The sequence below is a fragment of the Pyxicephalus adspersus genome, chromosome 1, assembly GCF_032062135.1.
Source record: "Pyxicephalus adspersus chromosome 1, UCB_Pads_2.0, whole genome shotgun sequence".
Classification (NCBI taxonomy): Eukaryota; Metazoa; Chordata; class Amphibia; order Anura; family Pyxicephalidae; genus Pyxicephalus; species Pyxicephalus adspersus.
Window position 1 is genome coordinate 28,329,885 of NC_092858.1, and position 16,332 is coordinate 28,346,216.

The 16,332-nt window shown below is 37.0% G+C and overlaps 1 protein-coding gene across 1 annotated transcript in view; it reads left to right on the forward strand.

Annotated features, from left to right (window-relative positions):
• Positions 1 to 16,332, forward strand: part of ATP8A2 (ATPase phospholipid transporting 8A2) — a 334,998-nt gene that overhangs the window by 40,025 nt on the left and 278,641 nt on the right. Inside the window, exons 4-7 of the mRNA XM_072400709.1 lie at positions 651 to 696; positions 6,629 to 6,669; positions 7,965 to 8,038; positions 13,000 to 13,069. Coding sequence (XP_072256810.1) covers positions 651 to 696; positions 6,629 to 6,669; positions 7,965 to 8,038; positions 13,000 to 13,069 — 231 coding nt within the window. The remainder of the gene's footprint in view (positions 1 to 650; positions 697 to 6,628; positions 6,670 to 7,964; positions 8,039 to 12,999; positions 13,070 to 16,332) is intronic.

Genomic DNA, 16,332 nt, shown 5'->3' on the forward strand with positions numbered 1-16,332 from the left:
CTATTCTCACTTACTTGGACTGGACTGCCAATCCCCCTTAGTGGTGCTGGCTGTGTTAGCTTGCATCCATGAAAAATAAAACACTCATTAGGTATATAGAAGCGGCCATCTTGTGTGTGGCAAATTGCCATGCCATCCAGTCCTGACCTTCTCCACAAACAGCCCTCCATCACTGCTCAAGCCCCCCCAGGCCCTCCAACTAATCAGTTAGCGTATTGTCTTCTGTGATTGGTTGGTGCTGATGTCATGGATGTTACTACAGATCAGGGCCCCTCTTCCCCCTGCCATATCAGCCTCCTTCTCACTGCCCCGGTGATGGAGAGCCCAGTGGGAAGCAATAGGGAAGATTTTGGCATCTTAGGACAGATCTGTATAACCCGGGCTCATATCATCCATAACCCCAAGCTGAATATGTGTGTCTAGCCCTGCTTTAGGTGACATAGCCAGGTCCCTATCCTCCCTCCACAGTCTGTGTTTGGACAGTGAAAGAGCAGCCACAGACTGATTTGGTCTGCTTTCTACTGCTGTGTTCATTAAATGTGACAAATGGCTGCTAATAATATACTTTTTATCAATCAAATAAAGATATAAATATATTTATACAGCATACAATATTTCTCTCTAATGACTGATATGTTTTCTTTTTGCAGAAAAGACATAAGGCAGACAATACTGTTAATAAAAAGAAAACAATAGGTAAGTTTTTTTCTCTACGTTTTGCCCTACCTTTGTTGTAACCCTTATTTATTATAAGGGATATATAAAATGTAGCTGTTTAAAGTCTCTGCACAGGATATTTTACCTATGGGTAAGCATTAAATAGTCTGAGTTACCCCCCTAGATTCTTATATTTCCTGGATATCGTGGCAATGCACTATTGTTGTATGATGTTTGGTTGACCTAGGAAGCTCATTGCTAGCAGTCCTATTTTCTGTTTTTCATAGTGTCTGCTTTATGTACAGGTAATCCCCTAGTTAACGGACATCCCACATATGGACGACTCCCAGATAGGAACAGGGCTTCCCCACTCGTTTGTGTGCAGGACAGAGGCTTGATGGGGGGGGGGGGGGGGGTTTCGCATGACTTGCAGAAGAAATCTTTTGCTAACACAGCTGAGACTGAGCTCTTCTGCAACATCTTGTAACTCTTTAATGACCAAGAAAAACTCTGCAGTTGTTTCTTTTTGCATATCGAAGCACAGCTTGCTCCAGAAGTAATGAATGTCTAGGCTCCATAAAGATTTTTTTTTTTGCTTTGTTTATGATTAACTCACAGTGAGGATTTTATACAGCAACTGACACCATGCTGGCTAATAACATGTTGAGACAAACATCTGTCCTAATTGCATTTATTAAAATAATGTACCTGTTCTGTCTTACATACAAATTCAACTTAAGAACAAACCTACAGTCCCTATCTCGTATGTAACCTGGGGACTACCTCTAGTTTATTTTACTTGCTCAGTTTTTATGCATCCTAATTGCCAGTGTAAACGAGCTTTAGTTTACATCAGAGCTGCTTCTCACAATATACATATCAACATGAAGCAAAAGCAGTTTGGAGCAGATTATTACAGCTTAGAAAAAGGTCAAATACACATCTGAGGAGGTCAACTGTATCTTTTAGTGATCCCAAAGCATCTCAAACTGATCACAAAAGCAGCCCAAATACATCTAAAAGCAAGCTGCATATGTCCATTGACAAAAAACAAAAGACTGTCAACAAGTGCAATTACTTTACTGGGTCCTTGTAGTGTTTGTTTGCCCTTTTTATGAAGTTTTATTGGATGGGTAGGAAAACATGTGAATACACAAAGAAAAATGGCACTTTAACAGCAACAAATCATGAAACATTCTTATGAGAAAATGTCAAAAATTTTGTTTTTCCATATTATTCCATAAAATTCTTTTAAAACCTTAATCGGCGATATAATACAGTATAGTATGGTCTCAGTTTTCTTTCACTCGACGCGTTTTGCAGACATTTTTCTGCTTCCTCAGGAGTTACATTCAAATGAATGTAAGAGACCATTCATTCTTTCTTGCTCTCCAGACTTGGCTAGGTAACCCGGTGGAATAAGCGTCTATGTGTAAATGGCTACTACTACAATACCATTTATTATTCTGAGTTGTAGTAATGTTTAATGCATCCTTAACCTTGTGAGAGCAGCAAAAAAAAAAAGGGTGGAAAAGTATAACATTATTTTTTTATTTGTCATATGCATGAAAAGCCACCAATCGGACTCAGAACCTTTATGATCCAATTATCACATATAATTGCAGTTTTGAATCAAATTTCTTGCTAAGTGACAAGACAGAACTATTCTTATTTTAAACAATCTCAAGCTCAAGCATATTTATTTTAAATATTTTAAAAATGTGTTAAATATCTGCCAGGATGTACTGCTGTGTCCCCAATGGGAAGTTTACAATTGGCTTCCTCACCTTATAACATGTTACTGGCACAGAAAGTGACAGGGAATCTCCATTACAAAGACTTTAATGAAACCTTGCAGAGGATTTAACTATTCCTGACTCTTCTAAAAAGAACGAGAGAATTAAATATCTTCATTGCAGGGTACAGATAATTTTATACCTTTATTTTAGTCTTAAGCAGAAATAAAGTCTTCTATACCTACCTGCCCTCTATCAGTGTGACACCCATAAGCTCTTGTCAGCTCCAAAATGTTTGGTGTTTTGTATTTTCTTTCATTGTAATTAGTTAGTACAGGAACCCATAACTAATGCACAGAGTTTTATTGCAGCGGAGACATATTTATACTTTATGTGAGTTAGTAACGTAGAAGACGTTAAAGCTAACACTGATGGATGATTGTATTAGATTGTATATCATAGAGCATCACGCTGGTAGAATTTATGAGATAATAACTACAGCCAAGAAATATGTTCATAATTCTAGAAATTATTTCAAATAAAGCCTATGTCTGTTTTACTCTAAAAGCTAAGGATGTTACTATGCGGATGAATTGAGGATCTGGATCTGAAAAAAACTTACCGTGAGTCAGTAATATAGTGATAGGAGACAAAATATGATTGTGGTTTTAATAAAAATGATAAATTGAATTAAAGGTAAACTGATTGAGGCTTTTTCATAGCATGATAGATTGAGAGGGTCAGTTTGCAGCACATTGGGGAACTCTCTGGTGGGCTCTGCTATATGAGATTTTATACTGTTATGTTTTATGTGTGTTGGGATGGGATGGGGGTAGCAGAATGTTGAGAGCTAGGATGGAAATGGGATAAAGTGCTTGCAGAATAGTGAGATTGGCTGGGGAGTGTGCAGTACCAGTACACAGTTGCTGATAAATTAATTAGCATTGGGTTGTGTAATTCTGGGGAATAGAAGTAGGTTGGTACTATAGCATTGCAAGCTATATGAGGCCAAATATGGGTATTTTACATGGGAAAGGGGTTGGAGTGCCTGGTGGATAAGGTTGTGAGTATTTGTGGTGCTGCAGATTTGCATATCTTTATTTTAGATCCTGGTCCAGAGTTTATTGGTTGTAATGGGTGGGCCAAACACTTCATTCTCTCCCTAGGCCAGGATTTGGAGATGGCTGTGCAACACCTTCCATATTCCAATAAAAGGGAATTTCCAGTTCAGACTGGTGAGTGGAGTTGAAATCGATACCACAGCAAAAACACCCCTTTAGCGGAAGCTACAAGACCTGAGTTATAGGACTGTGTGTGACTTAAGGCAGTTTGGACTGTTTAGGTTTGTTGCCTAAAACTTGCATTTTTTGTTACTATTTCTGCTAAAGTAAAGCAATGTTTTATTTTTTCTTATACTAAAGGAAGCTTTAGATAAACTATCTGTTGGGTTGTACAGCTGTTTACTGTGTTATGCATTGATCCTGGTTCCCCCAAATAAAACACTGGTTGTAAAAAGACAGCTTTAGAACAGCGCAATAGTGGCTAGTGAGTAAGTGTGTGCAACAATGGCAAGTGTGGATGTGCCTGTAAAATTAGGTTTTAAGGATGCTAACAGTTGGACTTTTTACCCAATCTGCTAATGAAGTGGTGCTTATACTTTTCAACAGAATTTAAGTGATGCAAGTTCTGAAATTAATGGAAGACATTAGCGTCATGTGACTGGCCTACTGAGCTTACCAATGAGAATCATAGCACAGCATAGCAAGGGATTTCAGAGCATAAACAAATGTTAGAAAAAGAAAGCAAAGCTTCTAATTTCATTAAACACAGTTTAAAAGCTTACATTAGCCTTAATTATATCACAACTAAATGTTTCTAAAATGATGGAGTAGCTAACATTATTTATTCACTATTAATATTGGGCACTTTACACCTGACTAATTACAAATCATGACACTAATGAATAAAGAGATTATACAAAAGAACATTTTGTATGAGTGTTAAATTTTTTCAGCTGAGTGACTTAGAGGTAATTAACAATATTTAAATTAGTGCATATACTCAATTATAAACCAATCCAACTACAAACTGTGGTACCTACTTTTACCTGAAAAACAGGAAAGCTACAATGACTTTATAAATCTAGAACGTATAAATCTAGGGCTCAAAAAATATTAGTCACAACTAGCATTCAAAACAATATTCAACAAAAATGCTAAAAAAAAAAGTAAAGAAATCACAAAAAAAAAATTAAAAGACTCAGTACTTTCAATGTTCAATTTGGTTCTAATTGTTTACCATATAGCATTAGCAAGCATTACTAAAAGTTTGTTCTTGACAGCTTTGATCTGTCAAAATAGAGACAAATGCAGTTCAGGACATGCCACTATGTGCCACTCAAGTATAGACCAAAATTGTTCTTCAAATGGCTTTTTCCTAGTTTATACTTGAATAAATACAGTATTTGTTTTTACATGTTAATGATATCAACGTGATTTAAAGATCTACTCCACATGTATTTTCTAGACCGTGGAAAGTTAAACAACCCTCAGTTTTGGGGTTTCTGTTGGTAAGAACTCTTGAGTTTCTGGAGTCTTGTTGCCATTATAAGGAGCTCCTTTTCTTCCTGTTGTTTTTTAACTTGTATTATGGAAATTGGTACAATAGTAGCAGAAACATGCAAAGGGGGTTAGAAGTTTCATAACTCAAGGTAAAGCGTCAGGTATAGAAAACTTTTATGTCTTTTGAGTATAGTTTGTAAAGTACCATAGGGATGGGTGTCTTTTCTCATTACATATTGAAGGTCTGATTCCTATTTTTTAGTGCTATACAACTGGTGTGCATTACTGCTCCTTCTTACTGTCAATAAAGCTGAGAAAACGTTTCACTCTATTTGCTTGATTTCTTACATCAACAATTGCTAAACTGTATATAAAACTGAAAATATAAAGTTGTTGGCTGCATTAGTATTCTTTCAGTCTACGAGGGGGTGCTGGGAAGTTACTGGCTTTGCCCAGAAAGAAGAGTTTGCCCAGAGTTATGAAATAACACATTTATTCAACATATTCCCTCCTGAGACTGATGCACTTGGTACAGCGTAGTTGCAGCTTTTCTAGACTGTTCAAAAAAAAAGTCCTTTGGTTGGGCCGCAAACTAGCTCTCAGCAGCATCTTTGACCTCAGAAATGTCCTCAAAATGGGAACAATTTGGGAACAGATAATAGTCCGAAGGGGCCAGGTCAGGTGAGTAGGGGGGGGGGGGTAGTGGACCATTTGGAAACCCAGGGTGTTCAATTTGGCAGCCATAACGTTAGACTTGTGCGCAGGTGCATTGTCCTGCAAAAAAAGGATCCCTTTGGTCAACTTTCCACGACGTTTCGCCTTAATTGCCTCCTTCAGCTGTTCAGGAGGTTAGCATAATACTGTCCGGTGATACTAGAGCCCTGAGGTAGGTAGTCCACCAACAGAATACCGTCTTTGTCCCAGAAAATGGACGCCATGACTTTTTTGGCCGATTTCTGAGTTCGGAATTTCATCGGCTGCGGGGACTCATCCTCAACAGTGAAATGCTCAGTCTTGAAACAAGATATCCAGGTTTTAAAGTGCTTTTGGAAAGAAACCTTTTCCCCAGTGTTTGTGACATCTCAGTGTGAATGTCCTTTGCTGACTTTTCCTGGAGAAACAAAAGCTTCATGACGGCCCGTAACTCCAACGACATGAAACTTGCTTGTGCCTCTGCCATCACAGCTTCTCACTAAAAGAAAAAACAGTTTTAGGAATCGCAAGGACCTGATATTTGCACAGTTACATACTAAGATAATAGGCTGTCATATGCCCCACACTCATTTTTTTCTTTCATACCTGTAACTGTGCACAGTTTGACTCCGAGGGCTGCAGTTTTTTTTCCCTAAGCTATAAATGAATTTTTTTTTGTTTTTTTTCTATTCACTATACAGTCTTATGTTTGCTTTTCAATTATTTAAAAAAACGGTGAAACTGACAGTCACTGAAACATTTTCTGGTGGAGACTCTTCCAGGTCCATGTGTTTCAATTGGAGTATTTGATTCTCCACCAGGAAATGTTTTCAGTGAATGTCAGATTGTCTGCTATATAAATAGACCCCCTAGAGTTTCCTTGACAGTTTTGATTTTACTTTGCATTTTTTTTATGTGATGGTTGTTTGATCTTTGTTTAGTTGTGTTAGCTGACAAAGCTTTTATTAATTTCTCCTGCAGTGCTGAGAGGTGGGACATGGCAGAATGTAATATGGAAGGAGGTATGTAAATATATAAACGTCTGTTTTATTTTGGCGATAGATGTAAGCAGATCTTTTATAAGAGCTGTCAGTTTTCTTTGATTCTGGGAAGTAGAATGTGCAGGATGCAGCTTCATGAACACAGTGTTTGTATATGTCAAAAGTATACACACAATATACGGAGAAGAGAGAGAATGATCCCTATTTATCTCTAATGTTCACGCAGATTAATGAAATTGCAGTCATGTGTTTAAAGAAATGACTGTTTATAGCCCGCTCACTGTATAGCTAGTGTGTGTGGACATCCAAATGACTGAGCTCAGGTCATTCCAGTGAAAGGAGCTGGTAAAGCATACAAAAACATTTTAGGCTATTGTGTATTTCCCATAGTTTGGAGAAGGCCTTTTTTTGTTCCAGGATGACCATGCCCCTGTGCATAAAGACTGATCCATAATACCATTCTTTGAACAGGTAATTGTAGGTGATGGCAAGTAGTTCTCACAGACATTGACCCAACTCAACACCTTTTGTATATAATGCTAGTTGAGCATTAAATGGGCTAAATGGGCACCAGTTTCCAAATACAAATTCTAAAACTACTTAAAGTTTTCCTAAAAGAGTGAAAGCTGTTACAGATCAGAGGTGGTGGTGAAGAAGGGTGGAGAGGTCACCATATAATATGGTTTTGGAATGGGATATGTGATATGTGCTTATGTGATGGTCAGGCATTCAAAAACTTTTTGTCCATATAGTGTCGGATCATTGTTGTGGGTGGTTAATGAGCAACTCCACCCAGAGTCAGTACTCTACTTCTCAATGCCTGTTTCCAAGCTGAATCACCTGCTGATCCCTAATACTTTGTTGTGACAAGATGTCTTCACAAAACTATCCAGTTCTGCTCAATTAGCATTGCCAAAGATCAAAAGCACATAAAGTTGCACTGTTGCTTTTAAAGAGGTCTTCCAAAACGTCTTGAAAGGCCTTACCAGTTGCTTTATTTTCAGATTCCAATTCTACCTGCTGGTAAAATCTGGTATTGCAACTTAGAGAAATAATGGTACCTTGGTTGGCAATGGGAGATCGGGAACCTTTAACAGAAAGATCACCATGAGATATGGATTTGTATTTTTCATCCCATATTACCATGTTAAACAGTTCCAGCTATGTTGTACTACTATGCTTCTATTGTGTGTATTTTATTATACTTTGCTTTTGCTCCTCGCAAGGGCTGATGACAATGTGAGTGATGATTAAGGACAGACATTGTGTGCTCTCTTTCTCTCCTGCCTGCTGCTTGGCTGCCCCTGGATGGACAGGTGGCAGTGGGAGACATTGTGAAGGTGACCAATGGCCAGCATATGCCAGCCGATATGATCATTTTATCTTCCAGGTCAGATGATTCTTGATATGGATGTTATCTTTGCCTTGCTGATTTAAATTTAATTTTGCATTGTGCCTAGATTTGCAAAAAATGGTTTTAAAACGTTCCAAAGAAAATTTATGAAGAATATAAATATATGATATATCTATTTCTGTTTTATTTTCTTTATTTTTTCTGTGCCCAAAAGAGCATTGTGCCTATATTTCACAATTTGCTTCTGCCACATCAATCGGATTTAATCTGTTTTGCGTGTGTGTGTGGGGGGGGGCGGATGAAGCATAACATGAAATAGTTGACTAGTGCAGAAGCCATACTTTTACCCCAGTTTTCATGGATCAGTCCTTTTGATTGTAGGCAGTAGTTTAGGGCATCTAAAACCAGCCAATAAGCACGTTTTGTAATTTTACACTTTTGCTATTTTCATTGTGGAACTAAACCATAAAAAACAAAAATTCCAAGCAGCCAGGACCTTCAAAAGGCAGAGGCAATGTTACTTCTGCAATAAATAAGCTTACCTGTCTGATAGCAATTTTTTATTTAAACTCACCTGTTCGTGATCATGCTTCATGCAGCACAATTCTCTTCCACCTCAGAACTTTGCCCATCTTGATTCTTCAGTTGGAGATTACACAACTCCCATGCAAATGTGTTCATTCACTTGAAGCAACCCTGAGGATGCTGAAATATCTGGTACATCCTGTTATCTTAAACTGTACTACCAATGGGAATCCTGCTTGGTCACAGTTTTTGTATGCGGAACTGTAGTTCCATTTTATGGTGCCTTACACTTTACCAGTCATTAGATTTTTTTCTCCATTTATTTTCCTGGCTTCAGGAAAATTCTTCTCTTAGACCGACCACACCCATATGCTGTACTTCATCTTTTAAGTAGTTACATTGCCAAGGCCTTCCCCATTCCTTTCCTTCCATGACTAGGGTACATGAACTGCCCCACTGACCAATTAACCCCAACGCCCCTCCCCAGCTTTATCAAATCAAGACACAAGACTTACATTGGATTACCTTGGCCATAGTAGCTCATTATTGGGGCAGCACGGTGGCTCAGGGGTTAGCACTCTGGCCTTTGCAGCGCTAGGTCCTAGGTTCAAATCCCAGCCAGGACACTATCTACATGGAGTTTGCAGGTTCTCCCCGCATCTGCGTGGGTTTCCTCCCACATCCCAAAAACATGCAGTTAGGTTCATTGGCTCCCCCTAAATTGACCTAGACTACATTAATGACATATGACTATAGTAGGGACATTAGATTGTGAGCTCCTTTGAGGGACAGCTAGTGACACAACTATGGACTCTGTACAGCGCTGCATAATATGATGGCGCTATATAAATACTGTATAATAATAATTTTATTTTAACAAACCATTAAAGTGTATATAACTATCATATAAAAAACACACATAAAAAAACACATTTATAACTTCAAACAACACTTCAAACACTCAAAGCATTCTGTTATCAGAAATTGTTTTTTTACAGGTCCATGAAATCCCCCATATTCCCTTTCCCAAAATCTACCTCCGCTCACTAACCAGACCCCCAGCCGCTAGCACACTGCCTCGGGGACAATTAGTGGATAACCACCTCTCACACCTAGCCCCCACAACAACCAAGTGTCGTGCAGGGCCACTATCAACAAAGAGACCCATACCCTGACGGGTCTCACTCTCCTTTTTCTTGCTTCTCAAAAACTTTGACCATTTCATGGCCCTTTGAAAGAACACCCCACATGCTGCCATGACAATTGACCCCAAACACAAAAAAATTCAAAGTGTGTAGGGAAGGAGGGCGGGAGATGCTCGCTTATCAGGTAACTGCTGCCCCCTCACCCCAGGCCCCTATACTTATATTATGCTTTTTCCCCTGACCTTGACTACAATCAGCCTATCACCTTATTATCTCTTTTCCCGCACTTTTAATTTTTTTTTTTTTAATCTTTCAACCCTGTGCTTTTCTTGTCTTCCCTCCTCACCCTGTCATGTGGCCCTGTGCTATATGCTAGCTTCAGGCCTACCCTCCTCCATCACCATTACATTTTGAGGAGGTTTTCCTTTAAACTACAGAAGACAGCTGGGAAAATAATAAGGTTGTTTGATACTTCAGTTAAGTGTACTGCAACTTACAAGAACACTGGCAAGATCACCAGCTGTATTTCTTTTCCTACAGAATCTGTATGTAGTCTAAATCCTCAAAATAATGCAAGTACCACAACTGGGACTGGAAGAACTGATAATCTGCAATAAGTAAAAATTGTTGGATTTACATATATTTTAAGGCTAATATTGTGCACATTACTTTTAGACCCTGCAGCACAGTCTGTTGGCTTTCAGTGGCTTACCAATGTTCGGTTGCATTGTTCCAGACACTGATAACCAGTTCCACCAGTAACAGACACTGGGATGATTCACATCTATTATCTAGCAGCTGATTACTAGAAGCCCAAATAGGTAAATTCTGCCACTTGTAAAGGATGGGGGTGCAGAGGAGGTAATGCATTAAACTGCTTCACTTTGTAGCTCAGAACTTTTTTTATGAAAACAATTTAAACAATGAAAACTTTTCTAAACATGTAATCATACAATACATAAAATGACAGTATCAAAAATGCATGACAATATTTTCTTGAAATAGTCACAATGCAAAATATTTTGCCTGTTTGCTTAATGTGGTTGTATCTGCTGTGATTTTGTATTGTGAACTGTGCTGTTTTGTGAACTGTGCTGTGTGTTTGTGCTGTTTATGATGAAGCTGGGCAGCTCACCCTTGTGTGCTTATACTATGTTAAGAAATGCTACTAAAGGTTACAAATAATATAACACATTACACGCTCAACAGTACCACAAAACTTCTTCATTGTCTTACTTTATAAAAGGCCATTACCAGCCTTTATTCAGTACTGTATGTAATCGGCTTAATATAGAATAATGCAATCTTTATAAGATGAGTTTGTGGAATTAAAATATATTTCAGTGTGTTCAAGGCAAGATACCTAATACATCATGTATACCATGAGTTCATGTAAAACACTGAACAGAATCAACACCTTTGTTTTGATCTATAGGTCTGCGCCTATATTAGCATTTCTTTTAAAGTATACCTAGACTATGAACATTAAACTAGTTGTTTATTCTTTAAAATCATTCAAAGATTAAAACAAAGACCCTATACTGTGTTTCTAACAATTGAGTAAGTGCTACCAGCTTCCCATAACTTTTCATCTGTTGGTTGAGCTTGGAGTCAACTGTGGTAGAGCTTGGAAAACTGCTGGTCAAAAGGTTTTCTGCAATGATCTCAGACACTTGCTGCTGTAGGCTTTGTGGAGAAATTCAGCTTCAACATTTATAACAAAAGTGTAAAATCTTAGCTATTATTTTTTATTGCACCAGAATATTGGCATCATGACAGCCCTTTACATGTTAACACAGAGAAAATGTTTCTAAGCTATTAGACATATACCAAAAAGGGAAAAGAAGTAGATAGACGTAGAACTCTATTCTAAAGAGGGGTCTTCAACTTTTTATTTTCCCCTTTTGGTATTTATACATGGTTTTTTTTCTAAATACACATATGAGGAGATTATCTGTGCTTCCTTCCAAAAATCTCTATTACAATTTAACCTGACTTTAGAGGATCTTTGAATTACTGCACAGTACAAGCAGCTAGATGGGTCAGGACTGGCTTGCTTTTAACACTTTTTTACTGCTCATAACAATGTGCAATCAATTTTGTTAGTTTGTGCTCAGGTGCAGTGTGTAGATGTGAATTGTACAAATAGCCAAGATTATTTCTAATTACATTTTCATGAAATAAAGTGCAAAGTTTATTGCAAAATCACAAACAGATGTGAAGGGTCTGTACAGATAATGTATAGTCAGTCACCATACAGGGAGGCAGTATTGGTGTCTTCCTCATGCTTGAATGTTGACCAGATTGTTGTTTTTATTTTGGTCATTGGGTGTTTTTGCTGTGTTTTTTTTAACGCTGCATGGCATGGTCCCATCTGTATTTGTGTGAAAAATCAGTGTACATGATGATTTATGACAGCTGGAGAAAAGGAACATTGTGTTTCTACAGTATCCAATCAGAACTCATTTTGTGACCTGCCTGGAAAAATGAAAAATATAGCCTAATTGGTTACACCAATACATCCCCTTCCTTCAGTTTTGATAAATCATCCCATGGTATGAAACTAAATTACCCTTTTTACTTGTCTTGTAAATTTCATCCCAAGGTAATACACATAATTCATTATCTTTGTGAAAAAAACTCTCATTAGTTGTCTTTTTTTCCATTTTTTTTCTGTACAGGTTTATGACATTTTATTGTTCCTTGTGGAAAAGTTCACATTTTATATTTTTTGCATTTGGGATTTGTATGAATTCTATACCAACAATGGAATATTACAGGGTCAACTGTAGACTGCCAATAAAAGCAACTCCAAAAAAAAAAAAAAAATTACAAATACTAAGGAGAAGGAGAAGCATTTGGTGGCTCTTTAACCTGTGGCCAGGCTTTGGACATTTAAATATTAACTTATTTTACCACTTCTGGACCTTGGGGGTATAAGATATACTGAAGAAACTTCATGCAGTATTTCCTTCCTGCCATTCTCCACATAGTTATTTTTTATATTTTTTTTATTTTCATTTCTTTCTTTTAAAAAATGTGCAAAATTCTTTTTTAAAGCAAATAATTTCATTTCTAAAAAACTTTGCCATTTCAGAAATGTCATCTTACTGTCTTTATTAAGAGAAAACTGCCCAAAAAAACAAAAAAGGAAAAGAAAGTTTGAGACATGGAGGCAGCCATTCACATCATCCTACCAATCAGTGCCCATATTACAGTTGTAATAGTAAAATCATCCCCAAAACTTGGGGAAGCCAAAATGTACATTTTTTAATGTCCGAGTCTGTTGAAATATTTTCTGCTAACGCTGTTGTGTTCTGTCTACAGTGAACCACAAGCAATGTGCTATATTGAAACATCCAATCTTGATGGTGAAACCAATTTGAAAATACGTCAGGTACCTGAAACATATTTTCGTTAATTTCTCATTCCTGCTCTTTCCAATCCTCAGACAACCTCCCTGGTCTGCCTTTACACCATTATATTTCTTGTCCCTTCTCTGTCTGTTCTCCTTACTCTTTAACTCCTCGGTCAATTAGGCCAAGCTTTGAGTGTGTTAAATGAGAAGTTAAAGAGCCTTTTATTCCACTGATGAGCATTAAAATTATCTCATATCATCCATGTCTGACCTCAGATGTAAACAGGCCAAGCTCAGTCAGTACCAAAAGATGAGATGCTGCTACTTGGAAATAACATCTTCAAGTTGCTGGGAGTTTACCACTAGCTCATTCAATAAATCCCAAGCAAAGCCAAAATGAACAAGGAAGATTTGTAAAGTCATCATGTTGATTTAAAAATTAAATGTAAATTATTAGTATTACCTTTAGAAATAATGTTTCCAATTCCAAAACTTATTCTGTAATTATCCAGTTGCTGGTCCTCTTAATGACTACAAGTCCTGCCCCCCCTCATGTGAAGAATGACAATGGTAATGCAGTCTGACATCTATTGTTCTATCTACTTTGGGTGTCATAGTTGTCACCAGTTACATTTTGAAATAAAAGCAAATGCAGTGTTTAAGCACATTTGGCCTAGAAGACAGTCATTTCGTACAAACATTTGCTTATATAGTAGTTCGATTTGGCATGCCAGTTTTGCAATGAGCAAACTTCCTTGCACAGGATTTACTGAAGAAAATTTAAATATTGTCCAGGAATTTTTATTTTAATTAATGGAATAAAATAAAGTCTTTACTGATTCCAACATTAAATACATTCCTTGATGAATCCAGGATATCTAGTGGGAAGGATAATGGCAAGGAGATGTTAATGTGATCTTCCTAATGAGAAATAAAATATTCAGATACATGGAAATCAACAACAGAATAACCCCTATGATCCTCTGTTGTTAAATTTCTCAATGAACATATTGGAATACGTAAAAGTGTTTTATTCCCAAAACTTTCAGAAAGAAGTCCTGAGTAAGCATATCCTATTTATTTAATAACCTAATTGCTTTTAGGGTTTACCTTGTTCATTTTGGGTTTAGCAGATATTACTATACGTCACTTAATTCCAAACATTTCAAGCCACGGCGTAAGGCCTGTAACGCCCCATTGAATTCTCTCTATCCAACACAATATTGTATAACTTGCTTGGACTTTCTTCTTTTTTTTTTTGTCCTGTTTATGTGACTGTGCTTCAGTGGTTTCAGACTTCCAAAGCCAGCAAAACACAATTCACATTTATGCCCTTTGTTTCATGGTGTGGCCATATTGCTGCTTTTTATTTGGAAAGAAAGGTGCACATATTGATTGTACTGTTATCAGATTTACTGGTTCTTTAAAAAGAAGCGTTCTCTCCCAGGTGTAGTGGTAAACTCCGTCTGCATAATTATATCACTGGTGTCACTTTTCTGGATTCTAGTAAACAGAAAAAACAGAGAAATCCGATGAATGTCCCCTCTGGGGATATATTATTTCACATCCACCATGGTAACAAATGGTTTCCAAAACCAGCTTCATCTTTCGATATAATTATTTTGAAGCACCCTGCCAAGGTATTAAAGAATTATAACAATATCTATGTGCTTCTTTATTATCACCTGATAAATTATCCTGAAGCAAACCCCCATTTGTCTTCCTGCATATGGGGCTGAGCAAGTGTTATATGCCTGAGATAAACATAAAAGTGTTTTATGCACAACCCAGCAGAAAGCAGTCGTAAGTAAGCACTAAATCCTTGGCATTTGTCATTTTTAAACTTTGTAAGGATTTCGATACAATTAATGCTGATCTGTATAATAGATGCAGTATTATTAAACTAGATGCCTATTATGAGGTGATATATCTGAATCTTAAATCTGTGAGCCCAAACACCTCTTTAGCAAATTCTGAAAGTGAAACTCTGCAAACTGCTTTATAGCAGCTGCATTTTTTTTTAGAGAAATCTGAGTTTGGAGCATATTGTATTACTGCAAATATGTGGAAATATATTTGCAGGATTGTGTACAGCATTTTTACCTACAGATTGTTTTTGCATTAATTACCTAACAAGTGCATTACCTATGCTGCATTACTATTTGTAAGGACACCAGAAAGTCCAAAAATAGTATCCATGTCATTTATGTAGATAATATGCAGATATTTTGCTTTATATAATAAAGAAGATAAGTAAAGTATAGTAAGTAAAGTATAGTAAAGAATTTTTGAGCTTTAGTTTTACAATGTGGAAAATAAAATCTGTGTGCATGTGTGTATATATATATATATATATATATATATGTATTACCTAAATATGAATATTGCACAAGCAGCAGATATTTGAATATCAGTCAGAAGGTAGAAGATGGAAAAGCCTATTTTTCCAAGGATAGCCTTATCTGCATTGATTAGAACAACAAAAAATATTAAAGATAAAAAGGTTGTTAACAAAATTTCAAAGAAAAGTGAAATGGCTTATGCTGTGCCTCTATGACCCAGGATTTCCAGAGCACTATACAATTTTATAAATTCCATGGTGCTCTGGAAATCCTGGGTAAAAGATGCCTCTAAAAAATGTAAAGTTTATTTGCAAAAGAATTGTATATTTTTACAGTAAGATACAGATGTAAGATGTCAAACTTCAACAATTCAAACATACAAAATGTTTAAATGAAATGAAACCAAAAAATATATCCTTTGGAGCTCACAATATTTAAGCAGGTTTATATTAGTTCACACCACTAATATCAAGTTCTGTCCTTTTAAAGTTTTCTTTTTTGGTTCTGTACGACATGTAATTTCAATATTACATCTGTTGAGGGTTTTTGTGAGAAGATTTGATGTTTTTTCATTTGTTTCATGGTATGCTTTAAAGCAAACCTGTGCCCACACCATTAACACTGAACCCTCATTCACTTCTGTAGCTATAGGCAGTGTGGAGAAATGAATCTCCAAATTTCACAACAGAGGCATCGAATTCTCAGCTCCACTTCCCTTTATAATTTATGAGGGGCAGAATTTTGGCAGCTTGCCAACCTTCCCATTTTAGAGAATTATTTTGCCTGCTTGTTTAATGATGCTTTAACACAGTGGTCACCAACCTTTTGGATGTTACGGACCACTAATTTTATGGACTGCGGACCGCACATGCGCAGGGAGCCGTGTGCCACTCAAAGGGGAAGAAACTTCCCCCCAGAGTGACGTCATGATACCAGAACCCCCCCCACTTTCCGATCGCA